This window comes from Megalops cyprinoides, chromosome 3, assembly GCF_013368585.1.
Source record: "Megalops cyprinoides isolate fMegCyp1 chromosome 3, fMegCyp1.pri, whole genome shotgun sequence".
In the NCBI taxonomy this organism is placed as follows: Eukaryota; Metazoa; Chordata; class Actinopteri; order Elopiformes; family Megalopidae; genus Megalops; species Megalops cyprinoides.
Window position 1 is genome coordinate 19,061,814 of NC_050585.1, and position 27,110 is coordinate 19,088,923.

The window sequence follows — 27,110 nt, forward strand, 5'->3', positions numbered from 1 at the left end:
AAAGATAGTATGGATTCAAGAATTAAAAGTAGCAGACAAAATGAATTATAAAATAGATGACAACAATAAGAAAGAATACTTACAAATAAAAGAACGATACATAACCCAAAGATGACAGCATTTGTTCAGAATATCAACTATGAAAACATTAATTATCACAAGTCAATAGGAACAGGGTTTGATAACTATCTTTGTTAGTAGTCTCATAACATAATTTTGAAGGATGATATCAATTTGGGAGCATGTAGTCATGTAGTATACCAGAACAGAATAGAAGTGCGCTGGGTAATATTGTTTGGACATAACTGTGTAAAACTCTTATTCTTCCTTTTGGATATAGTAGTCATTTTATATCTGACTTCACAATCACATTTTCAATAATTAACAACAAATTTGCAAACAACTATTGGATTTTATGGTGGATATTCTGTGCCATCATAAACTAATTTGCCTATTGTATTGAATGCTAGGTTCTCAGTTCATCTATTAATGCCAGACAGTAGGAAGCTTGTGAATGCTGTCACACGATAAGGTTGTCATTCAAAGATGGAGAATAGTGGTCAACTGACTGGAGTAAAATGTGGATGGAGCAAGTTAATGAGTCAGTTATGCAGGTCCACTGTATGTGCAGTACATCCAAATGAAGCACAGTCCAAAATCTGCCCCTATGTGCAGTATGAATATCCAGCTGGTTAGTCTGTGTGCAGGGGACTTATGGTTGGTCAACAGGACTACTTATGTCACTTGATTGATGACTCCTCCTTATGAATGAGACACATGAGTGGGGATGCCGTCAAGCGCTCATCTTCCTTGGCACCCTGGTCTGACCTGTAGGCATAACTGTCCCATTGGAGCACGCACAGATGCAAATATCAGTGCCTGTCCCTTTCCAGCATAGGATTGTTCCATGGGGCTATCCGAAAAACTGCAGTTCTTCTCTACACAAGTTGGGTGTATACTATATTAAGTCCGAATGGTGAAACACTGGGTTCCTCGTGCATGCAATTGCTGGTGGTGATCAATCTGATTGTGTGATGTAGCGTTTGGATGGAAACAAATGGCAGAAACACCTCCGGCCGCTCTGGCGCCAGGGTTTGCCTACCCCCCGCCTTACGATCCCAGCTCTCCCAAAGGGAGGATGGTAGAGGTGAAGATCTGGCCGGTATTGAGGGGCATGGATGAGGGTGGGTCGGATGGGGCTCTGGGACCACGGAGGCAGCAGCGAAGCAGGGAGTGGAGGCGCTGGAAGACAACCTTGCGGAAGATGATGAAGACCCAGGGGTCCAGGATGGGGTTGAGAGAGAAGAAGCGCAAGGCCAAGAGCATCTTCTGGTCATTGGCTGGCAAGATGGCACAGACAAAGCCACAGACCTGAGACAGACAGAGACGTAGTGTGAGAATAAGTCTAACACCTAGACACATGCCACGTGAGATATAAGTAAGAGGGAAGGGGTTGATAGTGTTATTACTCGGGTATATTGATAAAGGACACACATATGCATACTATGTAGTTTTGATTGGGGAAAAAGATTTCAGAGAAAGATTTGCAGTGCAAAGCACTTTTACACTGTTACAGAGGAACGAAAAAGACTGTAGCAACTATGAACCAAATTTGCCAGAGAAGGTCTGAAAATAAGAGCAGGACGCCAGAGGAATTTTACAGACACGAGAAAGGAGCTGTTTTACAGAACGCAGTGAAAAATCTGTTCACATACAACTTCATTACAGCAAACAGGAAGTGCAAGGTGCTCAGCTTATCATTGATCTAGCACTGAGCAACCTGGCAGTTCTGCTTTATGTGCTTCACCAAGGGTGCCTTCATAAATTGCTTGGTGGTAGGGCAGCAGTGCGGAGTAGTGGTAAGAGCAGGGCTTGCTGTGTAGATGCTGCCAGCTTGAAGTCCCCTTCGGAGCACTGTTGTTGTACCCTTGGGGATGGTACTTAACCTGAACTGCCTCAGGAAAAATCTAGCTGTAGAAATACAGAACATGTGAGACTGTTATCTGTGTAAGCTGCTCTAGATAAAAGCATCTGCTAAGCATATGTAATAACAGTGAGCTATGACCCTGAATAAAACTAAACATACTACGCCATACAACGGAGGCAGGTGAGGAGTTAAATAAAGGAATCAGACCTAAATTAGCATGTCAGATTCAATCACGCTTTTCACATCTATATACGTGCTATGATTTGCACCATCAAAGAAGAGGAACGTACAGCTGAGCTGTGCCTTCTGTCAGGCAGTATATCACATGCATAGCTAATACAGTTTGTCTGTAAAGATCGGTGGCTTTCCAGTGGCTGTGCATTTGGATGGGAGTTCAACATTGAGATGGTCTGTTTGTTTACTCTTGTCTGAGACATGGAAGAGATATCAGCCTAAGGCCTGCCGGAGGGAGGGTAAACAGCCCAGTGGCGAGACAGTCTCCAAGCAACTTTAAATTCTCCTGACATTCAGTCTTCAGGAAGTAAAGAAGAGATGGGGAGATACAATTCCTGGCATCTTTAAACCATACCAACACTGAAAACTGAAGGGAAGAGGGATGAACTCAGATGGTTTTTTTAATTTTAATTAGGTAAATCAGGTGGTTGAAGTGCCTATCAGGAAGTAACACCCACAGGAAGTAGTTAATTTGTTCAGTTGCAGCATTGTGGAGATCTTTTATGTGCCACACAGACCAAACCGAAGGTACAAACTCCTTAAAAGGAAATATATTCAGCACCATCCATTCGCAGATGAATGCATTAATGTATTGTCCAAGTTGAATGCGAGGTCTAAAGCACGTGCCTCAGTGGAACATCTCGAAAGAGCTGGTGGGATGAAAACTTACTTTGCCCTGCTTGCATTTTTCTGAAATAGAGGGTGATTTCCTGTTTTTACTTTCACAGTAATTTAACAGTACTGTTTTCAATTGATTTTTATCATTAGTTCATTTTTTTTAATTCAGCTGGCTGTAGCGAAATTTCATTTATACATATATATATCTTGATGACTCATGCTGATGCATACTCTTGTTAGTAAAATGTAGAAAATTACTTTAATGGAGTTATGTCCTTTTATTTTCCCTTCACTAAGGAAGTGTTACAGAGTCTAACAACAAACACACACACACACATTCACGCGCACACACGCACACACACACACACTCACTCAAGGCCGTGGTTGTTGAAATGCGTGGGAGGCAGATTGTGCGAGACATGGCAGCTTCATCATATTTCAAATTTCAAAATGTCTTTCTGCCTCTTCTTATCTGTCACATCTGTCACTTGCTCTCCCTGAGATCTACCTTCCCTGCCAGTCACCGCAGTTATAGATATGCTTCCCTGACCCCCCCCCCAGCAAACCCCTTCCCCCCACCAGTGGTTGCTGAAATTCATTGATTGTCTTATGAAGCCAGTCTGTATGACACATAGATGTCACAATTCACTGTGCAAAAGTAGTGAACAACCCCCCTAGAATGGGGAGCACTTTGGAGGGAAAGGCAGAGGTACAGTAGGTAGGAGAGGTTGTATGACGGTGTGTAGCCAGTAGCAACTTCCTAGGAAATCTGAAGGTCTTTAGGGTAAAGAAGCTACTTTGCTTGTTCAATACTGGTGTTAGTTTGTTCTCCCATATTGGCTACATGTCAATAGAATACTATTTCTTTTTTACAAATGTGAAAAAAAGGTATATTAACTGGTGAACAAAGTTTAATTACTGATTTTGTTACTCATTTTGTGTTGTTTTGGTCTACCCTAAGGAAAATTTCCTTTGTCTCAGTTCAGTTTCAGTTCCCATTACCCAAACCATTCCTAGGCTAGTCGTAGATTTAATAATTAGGTGAAATGCAGCATTTCTGATGATAGAGATGATAGAGGAGGAACATTCAATGAACCAAAGATGTGGTGTTTGTAAATAATGCAGTAAGGCTTGCTGCCTGCCTGCAAAAGAGCAACCATGTGCTGCACATATTGTGCCACCCTTGTGTTTTTGTTTTGTTCCCAGAGATTTGATTATTAGAGTTCTAAACAAGATGGCGCAGGTTCCAAACAAGATGGCGCCACTGATGGCAGCCTCGGTACAATGCTCTCTAGTACTTTCTTTGTTTTTGTTTATTCTCTGTGTGTTTGGTTATTCAAACCCGACTACTTTCACTAGAGAAGAACTGCTTAACATTAGGCAGTTCACTCCAGATAGTTTTTCACCAGTTTTCACAAACCCAGAAAGTTTTTTGGAGATCTTAGTTGGAAGAACAGCAGCTCTCTGGGGGACATGGAGGAGACGTATAATCTGTATATTGCTTGTATATTGTGGATTGTCTGTAAATAAAATGTACATTGTCTGTATTTTGTCTGTATCACAGAGACACCAACGACCGGAACCAAATTCCTTGTGTGTGCTAACATACTCGGCCAATAAATCTGATTCTGATTCTGATTCTGATCTGATAATGCTGAGGGTTGTTCATATTTCCTTGTCCTGTATACTTTTATTATAACACATTGATATGATTCAATCATATTAACATTTGCCTTCGGCTGGTAATTCCTACTAAGATGGAGAGTAAAACGAAACCCCTGTTAATTATTACATCTGCATGCATGGTGGTATAGTTCTGTGTGGGGGTTGGGTTTACTGATGACATAATGGACAAAAAAAGTGGAACAACCTTTGGAAGCAAACCAGCTGATGATTTGGTTTAAATATGATGGTTTCCAGCACCACAGAGGGTAACTGCAACTCAGTGTAATGTGACAGTCCATCTGTCATTGTAACATCCAATGGCTAAGGATGCAAGTGAGCATGCAGCTCTGGCTGAGTACCTGGAAGGACGTGAGAGGGTACATGTGAGTGAGTGAGAAAGAACAGAGAGAAGATTGCCCAAGAAGTGGGCAGACTTGATATAAAGCCTGTGTCACTGTGATACATCGGGGGGCTGAAATATATGCAGTGAGCATAGTTGCCAAATCATTAGTACTCAACTTTGTCAGTTTATATTTTTATGTATTATTACAAACTACTTCATAAAATTGATGGCACCCACCCACTGAGGAATGTATGGTCCTCAGTTTGAATATCACTACTGAAGGTATGTTGCTAATTGCTGACTGACAGGATCTCTGTAAGTAAAGTTGACACACAAATAAAGGCAACCTCAACAAGCACCACTGCTCTTACCACACTAGCATGCACACATATTGTGCGTTATATTTAACAGTATACTGCTTGTCATTAGTGCCATTTAAAGTACACCAGTAACCTTTGTAAGATTTTGGTCCAAACTTCAGTTGTCACTTTGGCCGCAGCTAGCCGTTGCGGCAATTGATACTCCAAAGAAACCGGTGATGGGTGATTGAGAACTGTTCTTGCTAGGCAAGATAATCTAATTACCACACCTCCTATATTTCACCACATGTACTGTCACTCTCAAGTTGATGGTTATTTAATTATTGTCTATCCTGATCAAAGCTCTGTATCAGTATAAAGAATGCTTTCAGCGAACCCTCATGGTTCATATTGACTCCGCTGAACCACAAGTGCATTTGACGTTTTTCTGACAACTACGACAGGCTGATTCACGGATGGAACACCCAGCGTGGCGACAGGGACATTTCCTTCCTCCTGCTCCTCATGATCAGCCTGACGAAGAAGAAGATGTGGGATTGTCACGAACGTCTAGTGAAAAAGAACATTGTACCTAGTGCAGCTGGTGTCTGCAATAAAGAGGCACAGAAGGTCGTTTATGCCTGCAGCCATCAAACTATACAACTCTTCCCCTCTCTGCTGCAACATGGGATTGACTGGCACCTGATGCCCTGTGCTGTCCCCCCCATACACATAATCTTTGCACATGGGACAATAACTGTTCTCTAGCTATCTGGTCAGGATTTGCACTATACAGTTATCATTGTTATGCACATTGTACAACAACTGTTTTTCTACTGCACTTTCATACTGTATAATAGCAATAACCTTACTCTTGTTTATTCTTGTTTCATAATTCATTATATACTATGTATATAATCATAGCACAACGATGATAACTTCTCTATCTCACTATTCTCATTTATTTATTATATGACAACTACAGAAGTACTGCACAACGCATAATTGCACAAACATCTTTCTATTTGTTGTATTTTATACCTCTCTATTTATTTTATTCAATTTATTCTTTTGTTGTTTTTGATGTGTGCCGGACGGTGCAGTTGTGACACTCAAATTTCCTTCAGGATTAATAAAGTATTTCTTATTCTTATTCTTAAGTGTTCTATGCTCTGAAGTTTAGAGTTAGGAAAGACGTTGTACAGTGGAGTTACCATTCAACCTGAGAAAATGAAAAGGCCTGTTCACCCTACTACAATAACACCCCCCCCCCCCCCCACACACACACACACACACACACACACACACACACACACACACACACAAACAAACACAAGTACGCATAATAGAACTCATGGTTCCTTTCACTGTCACTATTATGAATATCCCCATGGCCTGGCTGTGCAAAATATCCATGAAAAAAGCACTACATTCTCCTGTTGTATCCCAGAAACTTACTCTTGGGCAATACCCTCTGTGTGCAAGACTGTTATAAGGCAGAAACTGTTCAGATGACACCACAGTTTTGAGGTAGAGCTGCTGGAGAATTATCAAGGTTTCTGGAGCAGAATTGTGGGAAAGGTGTTTAACGCAAAACTGCAGTCAAATCTTGAAAAATTTCAGGGTAGGGTCATGAGAACTGACAGCATTGATTTCACACAAACATAAGGGAAGTAGGTAAATTAAAAAAATATAGCACATAAAAAAACACTACCAACTGCTGCTTATATGCATCAAAGATAACAGAAAGTAAACTGGTTACCATGGACCCCACAGTGTGAACTGCCCAGAAGAGTGTGCCGTATAAAGGATGTTTACTGTAACAGAGAAGGGTCTCCACCTCCCCAGGGGGGGTTTGTGCTGTAACACTTCACAGCTGTCTGAAGTATGTCTTTAAACTCATGCTTCTATTTTTAGGTAAAGAGTGGGAAATCCAAAAAAAAAAAAAATTCAAGTAAGTGGAATTCCACATTGTTTATTTGTCCTTGTTCTGCTAAGCCACCAATTCAGTGGAAACTTGGTTTGGACTCATTTTTGACACATTGTTTCATTTTCATGAAAAAAATATAACCCTAGGATTCCAATCATTAAAAAAAACTGTTACAGCTGCTTATTCTTTCTATACCTTTATTTTACCAGGAAGTCCCGTTGAGATCAAAAATCTCTTTTACAAGAGAGACCTGGCCAAGATAGTAGCCGTGCAAACTCACAACATATTAAAAATACAACATATATACAAAAATCCACAACAAAAAACAGCTATTTAAACTCAATGCCCTCTTATGGACCTCAGATATGGAAAACATCCTCATGTTTGCATATGGTATATGTAAGTTTGTGATAGAGATAGAGATTGTGTGCATATATTTGCACAGCATGTTTACAAGGATCATGTGTGGATGTGAATGCAAACTGCATTTCTCAGCTGTGTTTTCCTGCTCATGTGTCTATAGTGTGAACAAATGCCACAAGTACTGCATGTACAGAGTTTGTGACAGCGTATTAATGCACAGTATGGTCCCAGTTATAATGCGTATCCAACTTGAACAACTAAATAGTTAGTTATTTTTTTGTATTGTCATTGGTGAATTCCTACATAATTACATTTTTTCTTTTCAATACCACTTTAAAAACCACTGTGGCTTTGCCTTAATTTACACCCCTGTGGACTGTAACTATGATCCTCCAAAATATCCCTGCCAAAGGTAAAGTAGATGAACCAACAGAAACCAAGAGCCATGTTGTGCTGTGACCTTGTGCCTAATGACTAAAGCTAAATGGGGCTGGTCATGGTTAGTACCTGGACTGAAGACTTCCTGGGCTTCCACAGGAGTGATGGGGACTGCCTGTAGGAGATGGCACCTTCCAAATCAGACGTTAAACCAACATCCTGAGGGGGGTCATCAGAAATTCTATGTAACGTATCTCAAAGGGTAGGGAAGAGGAGGTCCTGGCCAGTCTGGCATTCTAAATTCTTAATCTGGCCTTTTAAATCAGGAGTGGGTCTCATAACCCAAAGGCTGCTGGTTAGATTCTCAAGCGTGGTACTGTCGTTATATCCCTGAGTAACTGAATTACCTGCAGTTGCTTCAGTAAATAATACAGTAATAAATATGTTATCCTTAGTAGTTACAAATATAAAAGCTGACGTCACAATGCACTTTGCACACTTTGTGACGTTAGCAAAAGCCCTGCATCTGAAGTTACAGCAACAATGACAAGAACATTGTCCACAAAAGGATAGTAATGTGGGGAAAAACTAACAGCCAGAAAACACAATGTGGGCAATGAAAGCTGAGTCTGTGACTCTTTGGGTCAGTTGTTTCCCATTTATATACAATGAGTACCTTATGTTCAGGGAGACATTGAAATTAAACTATGCAAATTCTGACAACGTTTAAAGGGCAATGCATGACTAAAAACCAGGACAGAAAGCACTGAGGAAAAGATGACAGCAAATCTTGCAGTAAAAAGATCTGGAATTTACAGTTTTCATTCTATTCAGAGATGTTCCGCAGTTGCTTTTCAGTGGTTTTTTGAGCAAAGTGATGATCTCACAGAGGCTAAAAATGTTTGCCCTCCGCTGCATGGGAATTAATCTTGCTAAACACTGTCAGATGTTTCAGTCATTTCCACAATTGCGCTGTGTGAGAAAAAGACTGGTGGATGAGTTCCTATGAAAGACTGACTATGTTAGCTTGGGCGGGGACCTTTTACAAAGAATAAAGGAGTAGATAAACAAACTGCACATCAAAATTGCATTTCAGATCAAACCTATACGCACGCACACAGCTCACGGAACCACACAAACAGCCCCTCACAAGGAAACCGATATCATATCTTGCCATATTTGTTTCTCCTCCACAACTACACCTTACAGCAATCCCCTAAAAGGGCTCTATCCTTCCTTATGAACAAAAAAGGCATGTAGAAATAACAAAATGAAAATGTGTGAAGGAAATGGACACAGGCAGAATCAGAAATAACCACCAAACATTTGATTCCTTTTGAAAGGTAATGAACATAAAAGTACTGACCCAACACCTCTACAGAAACCTGGTTTGCTCTATGGAAAAAAAATATATGATGTCTATAACATCTAAATTAAGACACAACAGAACAGGTTACAGTTGTAAGGCAACTCTTCCCTGACCTGCTCTGAACCAGAAAATTTGCTGAGCTTAATGGAGGATGGTGTCTTAGTTAGCATGTCCCTTTTGTCTGAGCAAACAAAACAGCATTTGCCACACGGAGCCAAGGCTTTTGAGTTATAGTCATAACAAAGAGCTAGTACTTTGCATAATGAAATTAAAAGATAAAAAAGAAAAAACACAAAAATCATTTAAAAAGGAAATATATTACACATGCAGGTGAACATGGTACATGACAAGCAGATGTGTGGTTGACACCTGAATGATCAAGACCTGGTGTTGCTGATCCAGAGAGCGCTGAAGCAGGGCTAGTGCAAAACAACCTGAATATCACAATCATGTGGAAAAGCAAGGAAATTAAAAAAGAGACACATATTATCTGACAGACAGAAAGAATTACAGACAAGTAGATGACAGATATATGATGGCCGGACTGACAGGTGTAGACAGGCTCTGAAAGAGGGGCCCAGACAGACAGATAGACACCTGACAGAGAGCAAGTGGTCCTTACAGATTAAGGGGTCCAGACAGACAAACAGATGCAGGGAATGAAGGATCCTTACAGACACAGACAGAGAATGAGGGGTCATTATAGACAGAAAGGCAAACACAGAGTGAGGGGTTCAGATAGGGAGGGGTTTAGACAGAGAGAGAGGGTTTCAGGCAGAGATTACGGGGTTCAGACAGAGAGAGAAGGGTTCAGACAAAGAGTGAAGGGTTCAGACCGAGAGAGACGGGTTCAAATCTGAGGGCACTCACAGTCAGCGGCAGGGTGCAGATAATGAAGATGATGGTCATAGAGCCCAGCAGCACCAGGTGGTCCAGCTCCTCCTCGCCGCGGCGGAACCACGGCACCCCCTTCCTCGCCGCAGGGCCCTGCCGGACCAGGTGGCTGTGGTACATGCGGCATAGGCTCACGATGACCGAGGTGTTGCACAGGCAGATCGCCGTGATCAGGAGCGCCATGACCGAGATGTAGGCAAGGGAGATGGCCAGCTCCTTCCCCTCCATCCGGAGGAAGCACCAGGTCCCCGGGCAGTACTGCTTGTACGGGACCCGGACTAGCAGGGGGAGTGAGCAGAAGGAGCCGGAGAGGAGGTAGACCAGTGTCAGGGCGACCTTGGCGAAGCTCGTCCGCATGTGCTTGGAGTAGATGTAGGGATGGCTGATGGCCAGACAGCGCTCCACGGCCATGGCGAACAGGATGAGCATGGAGGCCAGACCGAAGAACGTCATGGAGAAGGCTAAGACGTTGCAGAAGCCCCGGCTACCCGCCGGGCCCGCCAGGCCCACCAGGGAGGTGTTGCGGGCATAGGCGATGAAGGCAGGCGGGCTGACCACGCAGGTGCCCAGCAGGTCAGTCAGCACCAGAGCCGTCACCAGGATGGAGAAGACGGACGCCTTGCCCGGACGTCCCCTCTGGTGCACGCCCAGGATAACCAGTGCCATCAGGTTCCCCACCACCCCGGCGGCGAACATCATCACGCTCAAAACGGGGTCTCCGTCACTGTGGATCTGGGTACTGTTATCGCACATGCCTCCCAGTGTCTGACATGGTGCAGTGCAGAGGCAGAGGGAGAGACTGTGCGCGAGCGTATGTGCTTGCGTTAATGTGTGTGTGTCTGAGTGAATGCACGTGCGCGTGTGTGTGCACTTGCATGTGCAATTGGTGCTCAGTATGCAAAACAAGCACACAGATCTGATTTTTCAAAGGCTGGAATCCTCCCACCCACACCGGGAGACAATTACCGAGTTCTCGTGAATCTTAAAGTCACACTTTTGCCGTCCACCGTTGATGGCGAGGAGTTCGAATTAGATGCCTAGAGATGACTGGCACATGTCAATCATCAAACTGCTAAATCCCATCGTGTATGTTTCAGTATCTCCGCTTTTTCCAGTGTATTTGCAAGATGCTATTTTAGAAGATTCACAAAGTCCAGAACATTTGCAGGTTGTGTTTCTGGCTTTCTCCCAGAACAGGTATCACTTCCTTTTTCTCGTAGCAGTCGTATTTGCTGTAATTTCCTGGTCATCCTCAATGGTAACTCGCTGTCACGAACGTATTCTGGATTGCTGTAAACTCAATATATTAGTCTCTTGCATTTCAGAAACTCTTCTCTGCCCTGTCAATACTATATAGTGCCTGGTTGTTCGCAGCAGGCTCGACAGTTACGAAAGTTCTAAGCACTCGCGGTCTTTCACTCTGTATGAATAGATGTGCGACTGTAGACTGTCGTTTTATCAAGCTTGCTGCTGCCCGCTGTTCACATAATTACTCGATGAAACATCTCAGTGGTTAAACCTTCTGTAGGCGTGCACTTCATGGTAGCGGAATAATGCTGGATAAAGATGTCATTTATGTCAACCACCTCGAGCTATTTTCTCGAAGATTGTCAAATGTCACACATAATTATTGTATATGACACGATTATATTACACGTTTGTATTAGTTTCCAAACCGCTTTCTTCCGGTCTAATGTTAAGTAGCCAAGTTGGAAATGGGTGCTAACTTGTAATTCTAGAGAAAAAAAATCTGGATATGCGCTAATAATTTGGAGGAAAAGAACTGTATTTAATATCATACAACTTACATGAAAGTGTGAAAATGAGGCTCCTGAAGGTTGATGGGTAAAGAACGGACTTCAATTCAACGTTTGATATTCGATGGGTTTTTTTTATCTGTGTTTTTTTTTTTTTCGTACTTTGACATGTCAAGGCTACCAGCTCTCATTTCATCTATTGATGCAGTTCGTTTTGTCACTTGACTTCAAAATAGGAAAATAACGCTTATCGTTTTCGTTACGGGACACGCGACAAAACCTTAAGGTTAATTTGATCAGAACTTTCATCGTTTTCCGATATGGCCTACAGTTATGGGGTCTCGTATGAACTGTGCAAATGCAAACATTTCACTAAAATTTAAAGTTTGTGGTAAAGTGACTCAACACTGGCAATTTTAAATCGGGTTCCGTTCTGGCGCATCAACATCAGTTACAGTAAAGCTAGATAGAGTAAGGATAAAAAAAAAATGATAGTGGTCCCCAGTGTATTCAGCTGCCAGTAAAACTGATGTTATTGGTAGCACTGTGTGAGACATACGTAGTAAAACCGCACCAAAAGTATGCTGGAACTGAACTGGTTAGTCCCAGTACAGCTCCTGTGGTTGGTGTATGCCTGATCGTCTGAAGAACAGGCAGAGTTTTGAATCCTCCTATGTCATAATTCACGGGCATGGTGCTTTTTGCTGGCAAACCAGAGAGTGTAAAGATGATCTTACGGTGTGCAGTCTTGAAACATGTCTCCTGTGTGTCTAAAATGCAGTCATAAATGATCTGATGCCTGTCTCCATTTAAAGTTTAACAATGAACAACACATAAAAATTCCAGATGACCAAAGGTCAACAAGAGTCTAAGAGGGATGGAATTTTAGTGGAACTGACACATTCAGTACGAATTTGTCCCTATATCAAATGTATAAAACATTACAACAGGTAGTCTGATAAGTCATTTCCCCAGAAAGTATCTCATGTGGGCTTGCTAAGCCAAACTGATTTAATGCTTTGTATAGAAAAAGCAAAGTCACAGGACAGCAGGACTAAAATGCCCTGATCACAAGGGAGATGTTGTACCGGTTTTGAGCAAAATGTTAGTACTTAACATACTTAAAACTTAAAACTTACTCTTTGAAAGTGATTTTGTGTCCTTTCACACACAAGCACCAGTACATTTTTTTTTTTTTTTTTGAAAAATGGGGAGGAGTGAAAACAGGATTGGAAACAGATGATATTTGTTGCGTAATCCTATTTAGAACCAATAGCGTAGATCATTGAGACATTCCAGAAGGACCTAATTAAAAGTGTGTAGCACTTCTCTGTCTCCTCCAAGTTTTTCATTTCCTCTCACACACACAGACACAGAGCAAACCAGTGTCCACTCACATGACTTCTAAACACAGCCTTCAGAATAACACATAAAAAACTTTAAATTACCCACAAAATGAGCAGTCATTCTTTGCATGTATTGTTTTAGAAATATTTAATGAATAGCCTACCATTACAGTGTATATACAAACTATGATAACATTATTTATATAGTTATTTTTCTATGGTATGTTAGGATGTATAATTATTATATTATGAGAAGGTATTTTCATTGTGTTTTTCAAAGCAAATTTATCAGAAGCGATTGCATGTTTCTTCATGATTGTAGTAAGTTTCTATCTATCTAGAGTCAAACGGCACTTGATTGCTATTTGCTGAAACAGTAGCAGACCGATAAACACACATCCGGATGAACGTGGTGTGATGCACGTACTTAAATCGCCCGCCAAGCACTGACTTAAATATAGGAAGTGTTTTTCAGGTCGCACTGCTTTGGTCTTGCGAGCACCACAAGGGGGCGCTTGATCACACAATCACTGTATGCGAGGGGTGCAGCACATTCCGGCATTTTATAAGCCAGATAATAAAAAAAAAAATAATTGCCAAAACAGAAATGAATGCCAAATGACCATCATCGTTTCACCCTTTTAAATATAATAATTGAAGAGCAGTGGCTCACAGGGCAAAGGAAGGTGATGCACAAATGAACCTCCCTGAACCAACCTGATTTTTCCATTATCAGGTTCCCCATCCAAATATATTTAATTTGTTCTGTTCTGCCTATTGTTTCTGCTTAATTGCATGAAACTGATTAACTATCTGATTACCACTGCAATAGCACCCCTTTCGTGTTCTGTCTCTGTTAAATGACAGAAAAATCAATCAGCTTTAGCTCACACAAGACTTTACCATATCAACTCATTGCTGACTTGCTGCCTTCCAGGTTTTTGCTGGGTAATACCTGTCATGTGGCAGTGTTTTCTGTGCTGTGAGGCTGTGATAAGACTGTGCCATTAAGTGAGGGTGGGGTGTGTGAGGCTGTTTGTTGTTGCTGACAGCAGGGAAGGTCCCCACAGACAGAAGAGCCCACACCTTTCCTGATTGATAAAACCATAGAAGGTTAAACCGTGCTCTCTGGGTCGCAATGTGCTGGAAGCTGAAGTCAGGGCGCCAGACTTTGACTGTGATCGCATGCGTCATGAGAGATCAACAGATTCAGCTCGGTCAAGGGCATCTGATGAGGGACTGATGGCGTTTTCTTACTCTCTATACCAAAACCTTTTATTCTTAGCAACATCATGTGTGGTGCAGTGACGTCATTAGAAAATGATAATGCATTTTTTTGTGCTGTATAAGTCATGGGAAATGAATTGAACAGTCATAACTTACCTCAAAGTTTGTTCCTCTGTTTGGAACACGGGTCTGGTCCTGCACTCCAATTTTGGGTTGCACTGCTCTGTTACCTTGTCACATCACCTTGGTTGTATGGCCTGCAGCTAATTGGTGCAATATTCCTTCCAGTACCCTTCAAAAATTCAGTCACTCCACTGAAGCAGAGAGGTCAGCAGTCAGGATCTTGTTCGGTGTCCATAAAAAGACATGCTGACAGTAATATTTGAGATTTCCCTTCAATGATCTAAATAAATTCTCCTTCATGTGCCATCATGTACAGTATTTCTTTAATGACTCCGTACATACTTTTGGTGCATTTTTTAAAACTATCTCCACAAAAAAACAAAACTGTGTTCCCTAACACCCTCTTGCGAAACATGTTTTACATATAAAACGTACAACTCAAGTCATTGTGTTTTTTTTTGGGTTTTTTTGCTGGTCATTTCTGCAACTTCCACAGCTGGTCCAGAATCTGTCTCTGGGTCTCTGTTAAGCATTCTGTGGTACCGATCCCAGAGACAAGGCAGTATGGTGGAAGGGAGCAATGGGGATTTCTCAACCCTTTACCAAAAAGGTTCAACCATTGACTGAGCCCTTCTAACAGGTCAGCAGTTGGTTGCGAAGAGACTTGGTCTAAGTCATGTCACCTTTACTGATAACACAACAGTATAAACATTTACTATTTCATTGAAACTGGTATAGGCCCTCGTAACTGAGTGTAGCCTAAAGTACATGACATGTTCAAACACTGTCACTGTCTCTTTTTGTTTCTGAAAATTGACTATAATGTGATTTTATCTTTTTGTGATTATTTTATCTGACCCTTTTGCTATCATGAGCTTAGATGTTGTTGAAACAGTAGGGCTCACAGTGGAACACCCTGAAAATGGCCTCTCATAAATCTTGATTAGAAGTCCCCGAGGGAACATGGAGCTAACAGCATGAGACATCTTTAGTTTGTTCACTCCGTTTGAAAGGCAGATTAATTATGACCAGGGTTGTAATTATTCTTAGTGCACCTGAAGTGGGATTTTTCCATTCCCATGTCAGAGACTGCTCTTCTTCTCTCTATCTGACAACTGTAAAGCACTGGAAACCCAAACATGCTTCAGTACAACCCTGGAACCAGTTACTCAGTACGAAATCTTGTCTTCCCTTCAGACTTCATAGAAAAATGTATTGCCCAGGATACTCTCAGGGATACTGTGCTGTTGGTCATGCTGTCAGGTGCAAAATTTCTATGTAGCTTTCATTCAAGACATGTACTGCAGTAATTTCCCTCTCTGTTCAGTGCTTTGAAATCAATTAAATAAATTCAATTAATAACAATCATCATCATCATCATCTTCAAATAAGTCAAAAGTCACATTCTCCTGACTGAAATAAATGGCTTATTTATTCACTCATTTTGTTTGCTAGGAACTAAAATATTTGAGAACAACAAAGAGAACAACATATTTATAGGAAGCATAGTACAATATACAATGTAACATATGCAATGAAAGTCCAAATGGGAACCTGTCTTGTCCAAACGAGTGACTTTCTACATCTATTCAAATAATTCATGATCAGAGTAGTAAGTCCAAGGGAAAGATATTGTAAACAGCTGCCTGCAGAAACAGGTCAACCAAGCTGTAAATCTGTATGTGTGTGTGTGTGTGTGTGTGTGTGTTTGCACCACCAGTGAGATTTAGTCTCTTTATGAAATGATTATTTCAACACATGAAAAACAATCAAACATTTTCAATCTTAAGTCGACTCATTTGAACAATACAGTTGTTTTTAAATAAAGTGCACATATATGTAATATCGTACAGCAATTCAACAGTTGGTCTGCTGAATGTCTGAGCTTAAATTTGGAATATTTACAATATATTGTTTTTCTTCTAATGAACACTGCTAGACAGAGTAAGGCAACACAGTACAGGATGTAGAAACAGACCCATGGGATCAAGTGTTTTGAAAACCTTAGGAAGGGTACAAGTGCAGGAACAGGGTGAAGTACTGTTAAGGTGGCGAACTGCAGAGCAGTGCAGGAGAGTACCTTCATGTACTTCCACTCCACAGTCTGAACCACCTTAAAATGTCAGAGGCAGTCTCTGTATGATTACTTAAGTATATAGACAGGATTGTGACCGACAGATGCCACTGATATCCTCAGTTTTCTTCAGTCCAGATGCACATTCATCTTTACAACAGAAGGGCTTGTGAAACAACATCATTGCTGTAGGACGTTGTAATTTGCCTTTCATACCAATGTCAAAGATATTGATTCTAGTGCTGGAAATTTCCCTAACTTTATCATTTTTTTCCAGCTGACCCATGTTGGTCGCACAGAAAAGAACATTTTTATATATTGAAACCATATTTGGCCCCACATTGTTTTAAATGCATTTTTGCACAGTTAATAAATATTTCTTAAAGTTAAAATGCACTGCTACTCATTAGTTAGCAACCAATGAACAGTTGGTAACAGGTAATAAGTAACCAAGAAAATGCTAAATTGATTCTTTATATACGTTTTGAAAATTTGACCTCTTGCATGTTGAGAGGTCAAACCACTGTTTTAAATAAGTGTGTAGCTTTAGTATTAATTTACTTTTTTCACCATATACCCACTCCCTGAACAAAGTGGTAAAGAGACAACCAAGACTGAAAAAGTACTTTCTGTTTGCTACCTGTTAACTTCCTGTTACCTTTTTTGCTGTTATAAATAATTCATACTTAAATAAAAATGATAATTCCTGTCCTGTTTGCTAACTATATACACAGGTATGTGATATATGAAAACAAAAGCCTCAAATTTGGCAAATTATTGCTGTGGTGAAAGGCTCTATAAAATGATTGGCAGCTCAGTGTGAATGAACATGTTTTAAATCAAGGTTCAGATTAGCCTAATGTAATTTTTTTTTTTTTTTTTGCTAAAATTCACAAATCTCTTTTGTAAACTAGGGCAAACATGAACCTCATATAACAAATAGAGATACTGGCAGAATTTAGATGCATATTTTGCCAGGCACTGTACATGTACAGACACTCTAAAAAATGCCAGTGTAGTATTTGTCATATTTCATAAACTGAACAAATAAAAAAGGAAATGCATGTTAACCAAATTTCTCTCCAAATTAAATGTGCTCTGTGGTGAATTGGATTTTCCCAGACAGCACTGACTGTGTTTGCTTCATCTTGGTGCTGACTGGTTGGTCCGGACCTCCTCCTGTGCATATCTCTCCATTTGTAATTGGCGGGGAACTCAGCCGCGAGGCGGAGCTTCTCTTCTTGGCTAGACTGGGAGATGGAATGTGAAGCTGAAGATTCTGTTTCCATGGGAACTACCCCTACAAGGAGTCTTCAGAGCCACCAAGGTCCTGAAACGGCAGACAAGTTGAAAATGTCGTCACCGTCACCACTGGATACCGCATTTCATTTATCATGCGTCACTATTGATTGCTAAGCAGAGGTATTAACCCAATGTTTCCATGCAGTCACTTTGCAGTAAAATCATTTATTGCCTACAAGTTACCCACAAACAACACTTCAAACACAATCTATTCCAGTAATCATGAGTATTACTACCCAGGGAATTAGTTATGCTGAAGTGACTTTATCCTACAAGACTTACAAGGGGCACCCGGGGTTTCCGAGCCTCTTTCTGTTGGTAATAGGCAGCGATGATGCAGTTTCTCCTGAAATATAGAAAAAAAATGGGGTTAAAGACATACTGATTTTCCCTTTCACTTCATGCCTTCCATTAAATCAAATCACTTTCTCTGTCCTCTCACACCTGGCCCTCATTGATGTGATTAGGAGAAGAGGTCATGTTTATGTGACCCCATGCTTCCGCTCCATACTCCTGCTCCTGTCTTCCTCCAGAGACATGCACAGATCATTTTCAGGTTGTTAGTGATGTGAATTCAGGAAAGGCACCTCAAAACTGATTAACCACTTCAACCTTCTTCATCTTCAAGTACCTTCATCTCAGTCATTCTGACTGATTGTGTACCACACCCTGTATATTTGGATAGTTTGCAGATGTGGATGTGTCATGGCAGTTGGTTTAAGGGAGGAAACCGTTCGGATGTTGGGGGCAGGGAGTGTCAGTGTCTGGCGTTGCCAGACTCTTTGGAGTGCACACATTTAAGCGGGGTCAACTCCTGACCAACTACGGCCAGGGCAGCCACACATCAAGTGTCTCTGTAAGATCCAATATAAGGAATCAACAACCTCCTGCCTGCCAAGGTGCCCAAGAAACACCTGATAACCAGATCAGTGCCAGGATAAAGGTGCCAGAGCTTTCTGGACTCATGTCAGCTTGGTGCTAAATGACCAAAATCAGCGCCAAAAACAGCTCCTGCCTGTTGGACAAAAGCAAACTGGTGCTTCTAGTAAGGAGCCATGGTCTGGGCGGTTCCCACAGTATGGCAGGCGGAGGATTATCATCCATGCTGGGTTTTGTAAGTAGACTCCCTGAGTCTACACCAATGCACCGTTTGCAGGCCGTCCTGACAAATCCACGCAGAATGCAATATGTTCAGAGCAGCACTGCACGTGTGTTCTAAACCCCACCAAACAGCCCCCATCGCCCCCCAGACTGCTCTCCCAGGGCTGACAGCAGATAAAGAGCTCCTTTAATTGTAAAATCTCACCCTTAGTGTTATTAGATATTACAGGGTACTAACCCCACATGCCTGCAAAGCCTCCTTTCCCTTAAAACACCCCATGTCCCCTTAGGTCAAACACCACCTGTCTCCTATCTGTGCCAAGAACTTGATCATGGCACCGTGGGGGATTGGGTCTTCTGCTCTCTGGCACTACTCTGCAGGAAGGCGCTTCCAGACAAGCCCTTTCTACTGTGCGGCTTAAATCAAGCCTTAGAACGCAGCCTCATCATCCTGCTCTTATGCTAGTAGCTCTCCTGAGATTTTCACAGCAGCTGCTGTATTGCTGCTGATTTTCATTGCTGTTGCCCTAAGGTGTTTGCTGCTCCAGTGTGATAGCTGTCACATACTTACTATATATGCTTTTATTGTATTTGTGCACTATTAATGTTCCACATTGTCATTCTGTGCTACTGCACAAATGTGCCCTGGTGCTCTGTGCTGCCACTACTACCCTATAACATAATCCTACACTGCTCTCATGTCCTCTGCCACCAAATCATTTGCCACTCACTTGCTGGTGATGCCGCCCCCTGGTGGTAGGCCAGGGATGTTTGCTGCTGCCAATTCGTTCAACACGTACAGCAGGTCTGGCTCCTCGTCCCTTGCTCTCAGCTCTTCAAAGATGTCTGTAGCACAAGAGAGGGGGACAGAGGTGGATACAAGGCAAAGGAAGACTCCAAGGTAGCTCAGACAAATGCATATACTTTAACCTAGCAAGGTCTTAGAGTGACAGCACAGATCATCTGGTGGAAACACACATGTGGATTGGTACCAGTTCAGTGGAGGCATTACTATAGTTTACTGTACTGATAGTAAATGAATGTAGTATGGAAAAAGTGAGTGAGAGAGAGAGAGAGAGAGAAAGAGACAGAGAGAGAGAGAATGTGCTTAAGAGTGCTTCTCAGTATCAGCCCTGTAGCCCTCGCCTGTGTGCTGGGCTTTTTTCCAGCCAGGGCTGCCAGTCAGAATCCAAAATCTGAGACAACGTGATGTCATCTGTCAGCCACAAAAGCCAAAACTATCATGCTACATGGCCGAAATAAAAGATCTCAGCGATATTTTGTTTGGAAAAAGCAAAAATGAAAACAATCTGTCTGGTCAGAAATGAGTCTGCTTTACAATTATAGCTCAGAATGCAAGTTTTTGCTAATTTGGCCTTTTTGTTTTTGTAAAACTGGATGTGATTTTTGGGGAAAAAATCCAAAAAAGCTAAAATGCCAGTCGACTTTACAATCACCTCAGTCAATATTGTGTAGCCCTGGTTTCAGTCTCATGATCATTTAAGGTCATAGACAACAGGCTTGTGAGGGCATCTTTTCTATATCTGGCTTTAAAACTGACTGTAACAGACTGCAGGTTTGGCTCATCACCACTGGCATTTTCTGTAAGCTCTTTGTATTCCACAGGCAGGTGTTCAGTTTCAATGAGCAGGTGTCGATCAGAATGTGGGATCTCAGTATGATATCACCTGTTATTCAATCAGTAAATCCATCAGGCTCATTTCACCCCTCTCTAATGCCATTTCGGTATTTGCCATGGAGCAAAACACAAAACGTGAAAGCATTCCTTGCCTGACAACTGAACTGGATGAAAAGCATGTCCTAAATTGAATCATGACGCACATATCTATTTCCGAGACTGTGTGGGCTAAGGGGTCAAATTGTCATGTTTCTGACGCAGCTCAGTTACTGGCTCATTACGAGAGCCTGCATAGACACATCTGCAGTGCCTGAGCACTCCCAGACGCTCTCATTGGCACTGTACCTGCCACTTTGGTCTCGATGAGGTCCTCCAGCTCAGCCTCCCTCCGCAGTGCCTCGGGGGACACCCGGGGGGCGCCAGGGAAGCAGACGATCATGATGCTGATGTTGTCCAGACTGCCCTGAGGAAGGAAGCAGGGAGGGGAGGGCGGGGTCACTGTGCAGCTCTGATCAGCAGGACGATGAAGGACAGTGTGAAAGGCATGGCCAGAGGTCTCCAGGGGGTGTGTGTGGGTTCATGTCCAATCAGAGGGGGAAGTTTTATCTAGCAATATTTGAGGGATTATGTGTGGTTCTAGTGCCAGCCCCAAAAGTGAGTACAAATTCATAAGGACAGGAAAATCAATTACTTATTTAAAAAGTGGCTTCGTAAAATATAGAAATTTAATATGCTGATCCCACTTTGACAAAGATGTACAACAACTAACCATGCTGAGGTTCACCTCTCAGAGTGAATTTTAAATGAGCAAGGATCTAATAAAAAAAAATCACCAGAGGCAGTCTGAAGAAGTATTTATGGCACCCAGCTTCTGACTGGAAGGTTCACTTCTTAGACAGGAAGCTGCTATATTGCACTTGAACAAGGGGCTCAACACAGACTGCTTGGGGGAAATCATTTGGTTGCTTGGTGAAAAATATTTCTGTGTAAATATAAGTTACGCAAGTTGCCCTGGTTGGGGGTCTTCTGGTAAGCTCCCGCCTCATCTCCACAGGCCTTGCTGCAGTGGGTTGGATTGGTTTGAGAATTTGTACAGGGTCTATTTCCGGATTAGCTCTATAATCCCTTCCTGACTTCGGCCATGATGCCCTGATTACATTAAGATGCGCATAATACTTCTGTTAAGCAAACAGCACACTGTAAGCTCATTTGTTCAAGTGTTGTTCAAGTTCAGTGTGCACGGCAATCACGAGTGCCAAAGTGCCCTCTGCAAAGTCTCCTTTTTAGCAGCAGCAATTTGAAATGTAAAAAACTTGATTGAACCCACTTACTGCTCCTATGAATGTTGTTTTGACGTGAATGCCTACTACCTTCGGAGCACTTCAGAGTTCTCTCTCCCTTTTATAGAATACTCTTACCCTGTTTCTTAATGGGATTAGGCTTTTTTTAGGATTATTTTTCAAGACCAACTCTAACAGACTCCGCACGTCTGCTCCAGATTTGGCCCTTTAAGTCTGTTCCCACCACTCTGATACTTGCGTCCCTGGCCGTGTCCTGCTTTGGCAAGCAGGGGAATGTGAGCTGGACCTGACAGTGTGACCTAACTGCATTATTCTCAGATTCTTAACATTGCATTTAATCACAATATTCGATGTGCATTTGTATGAACAAGAAATACGCTTAGTTCCAAGAACCTCTCTCATTCATGACTGCGTCAGGACCAGCAGTAGGCCACCTAAGGCCAAAATTTCAAGTTGTTGTGATTCAGAATTTACCAAAAAAATGTAAGCGCTTTAAATGCCAGTCATGCATTCATTTCTATTTCATCCAGTGCTCTAAAAAGTTGAAATCTTCAGTCAAAGATATTCTGAGTAATACTGGTACTTATTGTTCTCATTAATTATGCAGAAATGTATCAAAATCAGCACACTAGAGAGGTATAGCACTACGTTAAGTGTCTTAATGGATAATTATTGAAATAAATAGTATTTTTTCATTTAAAATATCTATATTTATCATTTCTTAACCATTTGATGCCAACTTTAATTTATACATAATTCATAATAACAACTGAAAAAAAATTAGGTATTTTTAATATTAGGTGCATAGATGTGGATATACTTGCAGTCAGGACCCGTTGCCAATGGAACTAGGACCAAACAATGAAGAGGATTACAAAGTGTGATGTCATGAAGAGAGCTGGCATGATTTGGGGGACCTGGTGGCGGAGGCAACCTTGTGCACAAACTGAGAGAGCAGGGTGTATTCCTGTTCTGCTCACTTTGATAAATCTCCATGCAGCTCTGAGGCGAGGCTGGACTTATTTGCCCAGCAGAGGTTGGCATTCTGCCATTGGGGCCTCATGGTTCAACCAGTGCAACGTGCTCGAGAGGCTTAGAGGTCAGACTAATTCCTTCACCTGGATCAAGGTTGTTTTGGCGCACACTGTTCACAGACATATTAGCATGAGGCTGACATGAGTGAACCTGAACCAGAGGAACTTGTACCTAAATGGTTGCAGGTTTGATTCCCAAGCACAGTACTGGCATTGTACCCTTGTGCAGGATACGCAACCTGAATTGCTCCAACGTACAAGACTCTTAATAGTTACTGAAATGGTTTGCATGTCAAAGGAAAAGCACACTTCTGAAGTAACATCTTTCTATGTCTACTTGTACATAAATTGCACAGAGAAACTGTTTACTGTCCATGTTCTCCCAGAAGGATCTCTTCTTTTGTAAATGAACATTTTATATGTGGCAAAGCACTGACATACAATGTATACTTTTATACTTTTAATCAAAGTTCTTGTAACTAACAGAATTTGAATGAAAAATGTGTCAAGATTATTGACAGGTGACCTCATTTGTGATGTAACGATGGAGTTAATGTGCTTAAGAAGACATGCAAATGTGGTTATTCTCACTGTTGCTCTTCTGTACCAGTTAAGGGTTAGTGTCCTTTCAGACGGGCTGTGATAAGCCTGTTAAGGCAAGCCAGCTCCTACTTCTTACCCGAGCTTAGAAATTCCTATGGAATCAGCTCTCTCTGCTGCAGCATTAATCTACATGTGCACATCTCTGAATTGTGGATCAATCACCACAAGCACAGCGTATCTCTCCAGAGAGCCCATGAGCAGCACAATAGAGCTCCAGAGAGAGAGGGCAAGCTCCAGCTCTGGTTAAACTACAGTGCAACCTCACCCAACCAACCAAACACTACAGCTCAGATTCAATCTGCAGTTTGACTTCTAAATAAATGCAAGTGTTACATTCAATTAAAAAAAAAAACTATTCATTCAGTTAGTTTTTGTGATGATGTGCTTGTCTCTAACTGTGAGTCAAAGTTAAGGATGAATATGGAATAAATCCAGCCCTGTTGTCATGACTGAAGTTGTATTCAGTTTTCAGGCCTGACCTAGCTGTTGTTTTCTGCCCGATCGCCAGGTACATGGTGGCTTTATTAATAACAACTTTTCCATAATGCAAAGCAAACTTCTAAGGCTTGCATGCTCACCCCTGCCTCCTTCCCACTCATGTTCACAAGCACCCTCTAGAATTGACCATCACCGTCCCACAAGCACTGACCTTATACAGGCAGAGGTCGATGACCTGGGAGCAGACCTCCCGCAGGTCTGCACAGACCAGCAGACGGCTGCGGACGAACGCGCAGAGGTCCTCGTTGCCGATGGTGTCCCACACGCCGTCGCAGGCCAGCACCACGAACTCGTCGCCAGGCGAGCGCTCCAGCTCGCACACCTCCGGCTCGGGCGACACCATCTGCTCGGTCTCGGGGCGCCAGTCCGCCTCCTTGTAGCTGAAGTCGCCCAGCGCGCGGGAGACGGCCAGGGAGCCGTTGATGCGCTGCATGGCGACGGTGCCGCCAGCGTTCTGGATGCGCTCCAGCTCGCGCGGGTTGTAGGGCTTGTGGTCCTCGGTGTAGAAGCAGACGCGCCCGTCGCGGCACAGCAGCGCCCGCGAGTCGCCGCAGTTGATGAAGTAGGTGTGGCGCGGCGACAGCAGCACGGCCACCACGGTGGAGCCGCCGCGGTCCCAGCCCTCGCGCCGCGCCACGGCGTGCATGTGCCGGTCGATGTGCAGGAAGCCCTCCCGGATCCCCTTGCTCACCTGCTCCTTGTCCTCCTTCGCCTTGATCGCCCCTGGGGAATGAGAAAGGGGCCCGTTTTGCTGTGAGATGCGGAGCACTCGGTCAGAGACGGCCTTACTAGGGGTGTGCTGTGCTCCCATTCAGTGAGAGGCTTCATCTAGGGCACAAAACTGTGTCAGATCTGTTTCCCCAAATGGGAGGAACTGGCTGAATAATACATAATGGTCACATACCTAAAATGGACACACAGTCAACATACATTCGAAAATGTCCAATTTGGAGTATGTTATCTTGCATTGGTGCTTTGTTATGGCAGCAAAGTTCGACACTTTTTTACATCTTTGTCTCTTATTACAGTCCATACATAAAATGAATGGCTAATAATTTCTTCCTCTGCTAACAGCAGTATTTGCATGTGTAAATAATTGAATTGTATTTTTTATCTGTTTATCACCAACATAAATGGCAAATGTCTGATCCGTGCAAGCAATCAACCTGAAACACTGTTGTTGCAGTGTTAAATGTGAACATAATCCATCTGTAACACTATTGTTGCAGTCTTAACTTCACATAATCAACAGGAAACACTGTTTCTGCAGTGTCAACTAGGCACGTAGTCTACCTGAAACACTACTGTTTCAGTTTTATCTGTGCACATAATCAACCTGAAACACTGTTGTGGCAGTCTTAACTGCCTACCTAGTCAATGTGAAACACTGCTGTGGTGCTGGTCAAAAGCAAATCATGCCATAGCTGCCGGAGGGTGTCTGGAGGCATTAGTCACCTGTGGCCAGTATGTATTCCAGCAGGTTTTGGGAGCAGTACTGTGCCACCGCGCTCCCGGCATGCCCGTCATAGATGGCGAAGAAGCCCCAGTTGGTCAACTCGCCGCCCAGCTCGGGGAAGCAGTTGTGGTCATCCTCCATGTGAGCCCTCCAGCCTTGCATGCTGGCCAGGGCGTAGCTGACGCCCCACTTGACATGCCCCTCCACCAGGTGCTTCTCCAGGACAGGCCGATCCAGGTAGGGGCTGGGAACTGCCTCCTCTTCCCCCTCCTCTTCCTCCCCCTCAGCTCGGCCCCCTCGGAAGAACGAGGTGACCATCTTCTCCGTCCCCTTGACCAACTGCCGGACGAAGGCGGGCACCTCCACGCTGCCTCTCCTGGCAGTTCTCATGGCTGTTCGTTTTCCCTCTTTCTTTTCTTCTTTCTCTCCTTCTGCCTGTCTGCTCCTTCTCTCTCTCCTCCTTTTCCCTGCTCCACTCTCCTCTCCACAGGCCAGTGCCTCGCTCAAGTTTGGCGTGTCGCTCTCAGCCGTGTGTGGAATTCAGAGATGGAAGAACTCAGAGCATGGCTGGACAGGGAGGGTGATGCAGAGTGGTTTGGACAGTGCGGTGGGTTCACTCCAGATTGGCTGACCTCCACCTCTCCTCGCTCTCTGTCCTTTTGGGGTGTTTTCTGGACAGCTCCCCCCAACTGCATTTGTCTTTGTCCTGCCCTCTGCCGTCCTGCGTCTCCTCTCCCTCTCTGTGTCTCAGTACATTTCCTTCACTCACCAGCCTCCCTGGCTGTGCTATTTCCCTGCCTTGCCTGTGATTGGCCAGGCTATTTCTGTGCACCTATCCCTGGGCACGCTCATCCTTCTTTTCTCTCTCTCTCTCTCTCTCTCTTCTCTCTCTCTCTCCCCCCCTCCTCCCCTCCCTCTCTTGCGCTTTACTGCTCTCTCGGTTAATCTCCTCCATTGATGAGTTTGGATACTGGATGTCCACCCTGCAGATTACAGCCCCGCCAGTGTTTCATAAGAGCCTAAAAATACTGCAGAGACGAGAGTGAAACAGAGGAATTGATGTCACATTCGCAAACCTTCAGAGCACGTTATAGTGATTTGTGAGTCAGCGCAGCCTTTGCCTGTGTAACACATGCCTTGAGCGGAGACCATCAGTGACGCACTTAAGTGAACCTGACCTCCAGGGTTTATTTCATGTACACGCCTCAAAAGTGTGTGTGTGTGTGTGTGTGTGTGTGCTGAGTGAACAATTTGTTACATAATAAAAAGTGAATATAGAAATAAATGCACTATCACACCACATCCCCTCACAGAAATGGCACATAGGATGAGTTACATTCAGTATGAGATACATTCAGTATTTACTACAGTTAATTTACAAAAGGATTGTCAAATTTACTGTTCCTTTTTTGCAGTGGAGTTTTGAAATATAGGCTGTCTCTATTTATGGTTCAAAAACTGTGACTATAGTATTGTGTTATATGCAAAAATATGTGGTTTCACCTTAGAGAACAGCATGATATACTGTGAACATAAGTGATATTCAAAGAAGTTACAAATATTCATTTATGTAAACAGACTTAAAATGACTATCATTGAAATCTGAAAAATTCTGGAAAAAATTAATTT

The 27,110-nt window shown here is 42.8% G+C and overlaps 2 protein-coding genes across 3 annotated transcripts; both read right to left on the reverse strand.

The window, feature by feature from the left end:
* Positions 1-243: 243 nt before the first annotated feature.
* Positions 244-11,437, reverse strand: LOC118775265 (prostacyclin receptor-like). Of its 2 annotated transcripts, XM_036525088.1 has the most exons (3): positions 9,997-11,437; positions 7,887-7,976; positions 244-1,371 (listed from the first exon to the last, which is right to left on the reverse strand). In XM_036525088.1, exons 1-3 carry the CDS (start codon positions 10,771-10,773, stop codon positions 1,111-1,113), a joined length of 1,128 nt encoding a protein of 375 aa, XP_036380981.1. In that variant the 5' UTR covers positions 10,774-11,437; the 3' UTR covers positions 244-1,110. The 2 variants fall into 2 exon arrangements, with proteins under 2 accessions (XP_036380981.1, XP_036380982.1); XM_036525089.1 differs by lacking the exon at positions 7,887-7,976.
* Positions 11,438-17,097: 5,660 nt separating this feature from the next.
* Positions 17,098-26,247, reverse strand: ppm1nb (protein phosphatase, Mg2+/Mn2+ dependent, 1Nb (putative)). The gene is made up of 6 exons (XM_036525842.1): positions 25,481-26,247; positions 24,177-24,748; positions 20,935-21,052; positions 19,682-19,796; positions 18,132-18,195; positions 17,098-17,877 (listed from the first exon to the last, which is right to left on the reverse strand). Exons 1-6 carry the CDS (start codon positions 25,869-25,871, stop codon positions 17,848-17,850), a joined length of 1,290 nt encoding a protein of 429 aa, XP_036381735.1. The 5' UTR covers positions 25,872-26,247; the 3' UTR covers positions 17,098-17,847.
* Between the last annotated feature and the right edge of the window lie 863 nt (positions 26,248-27,110).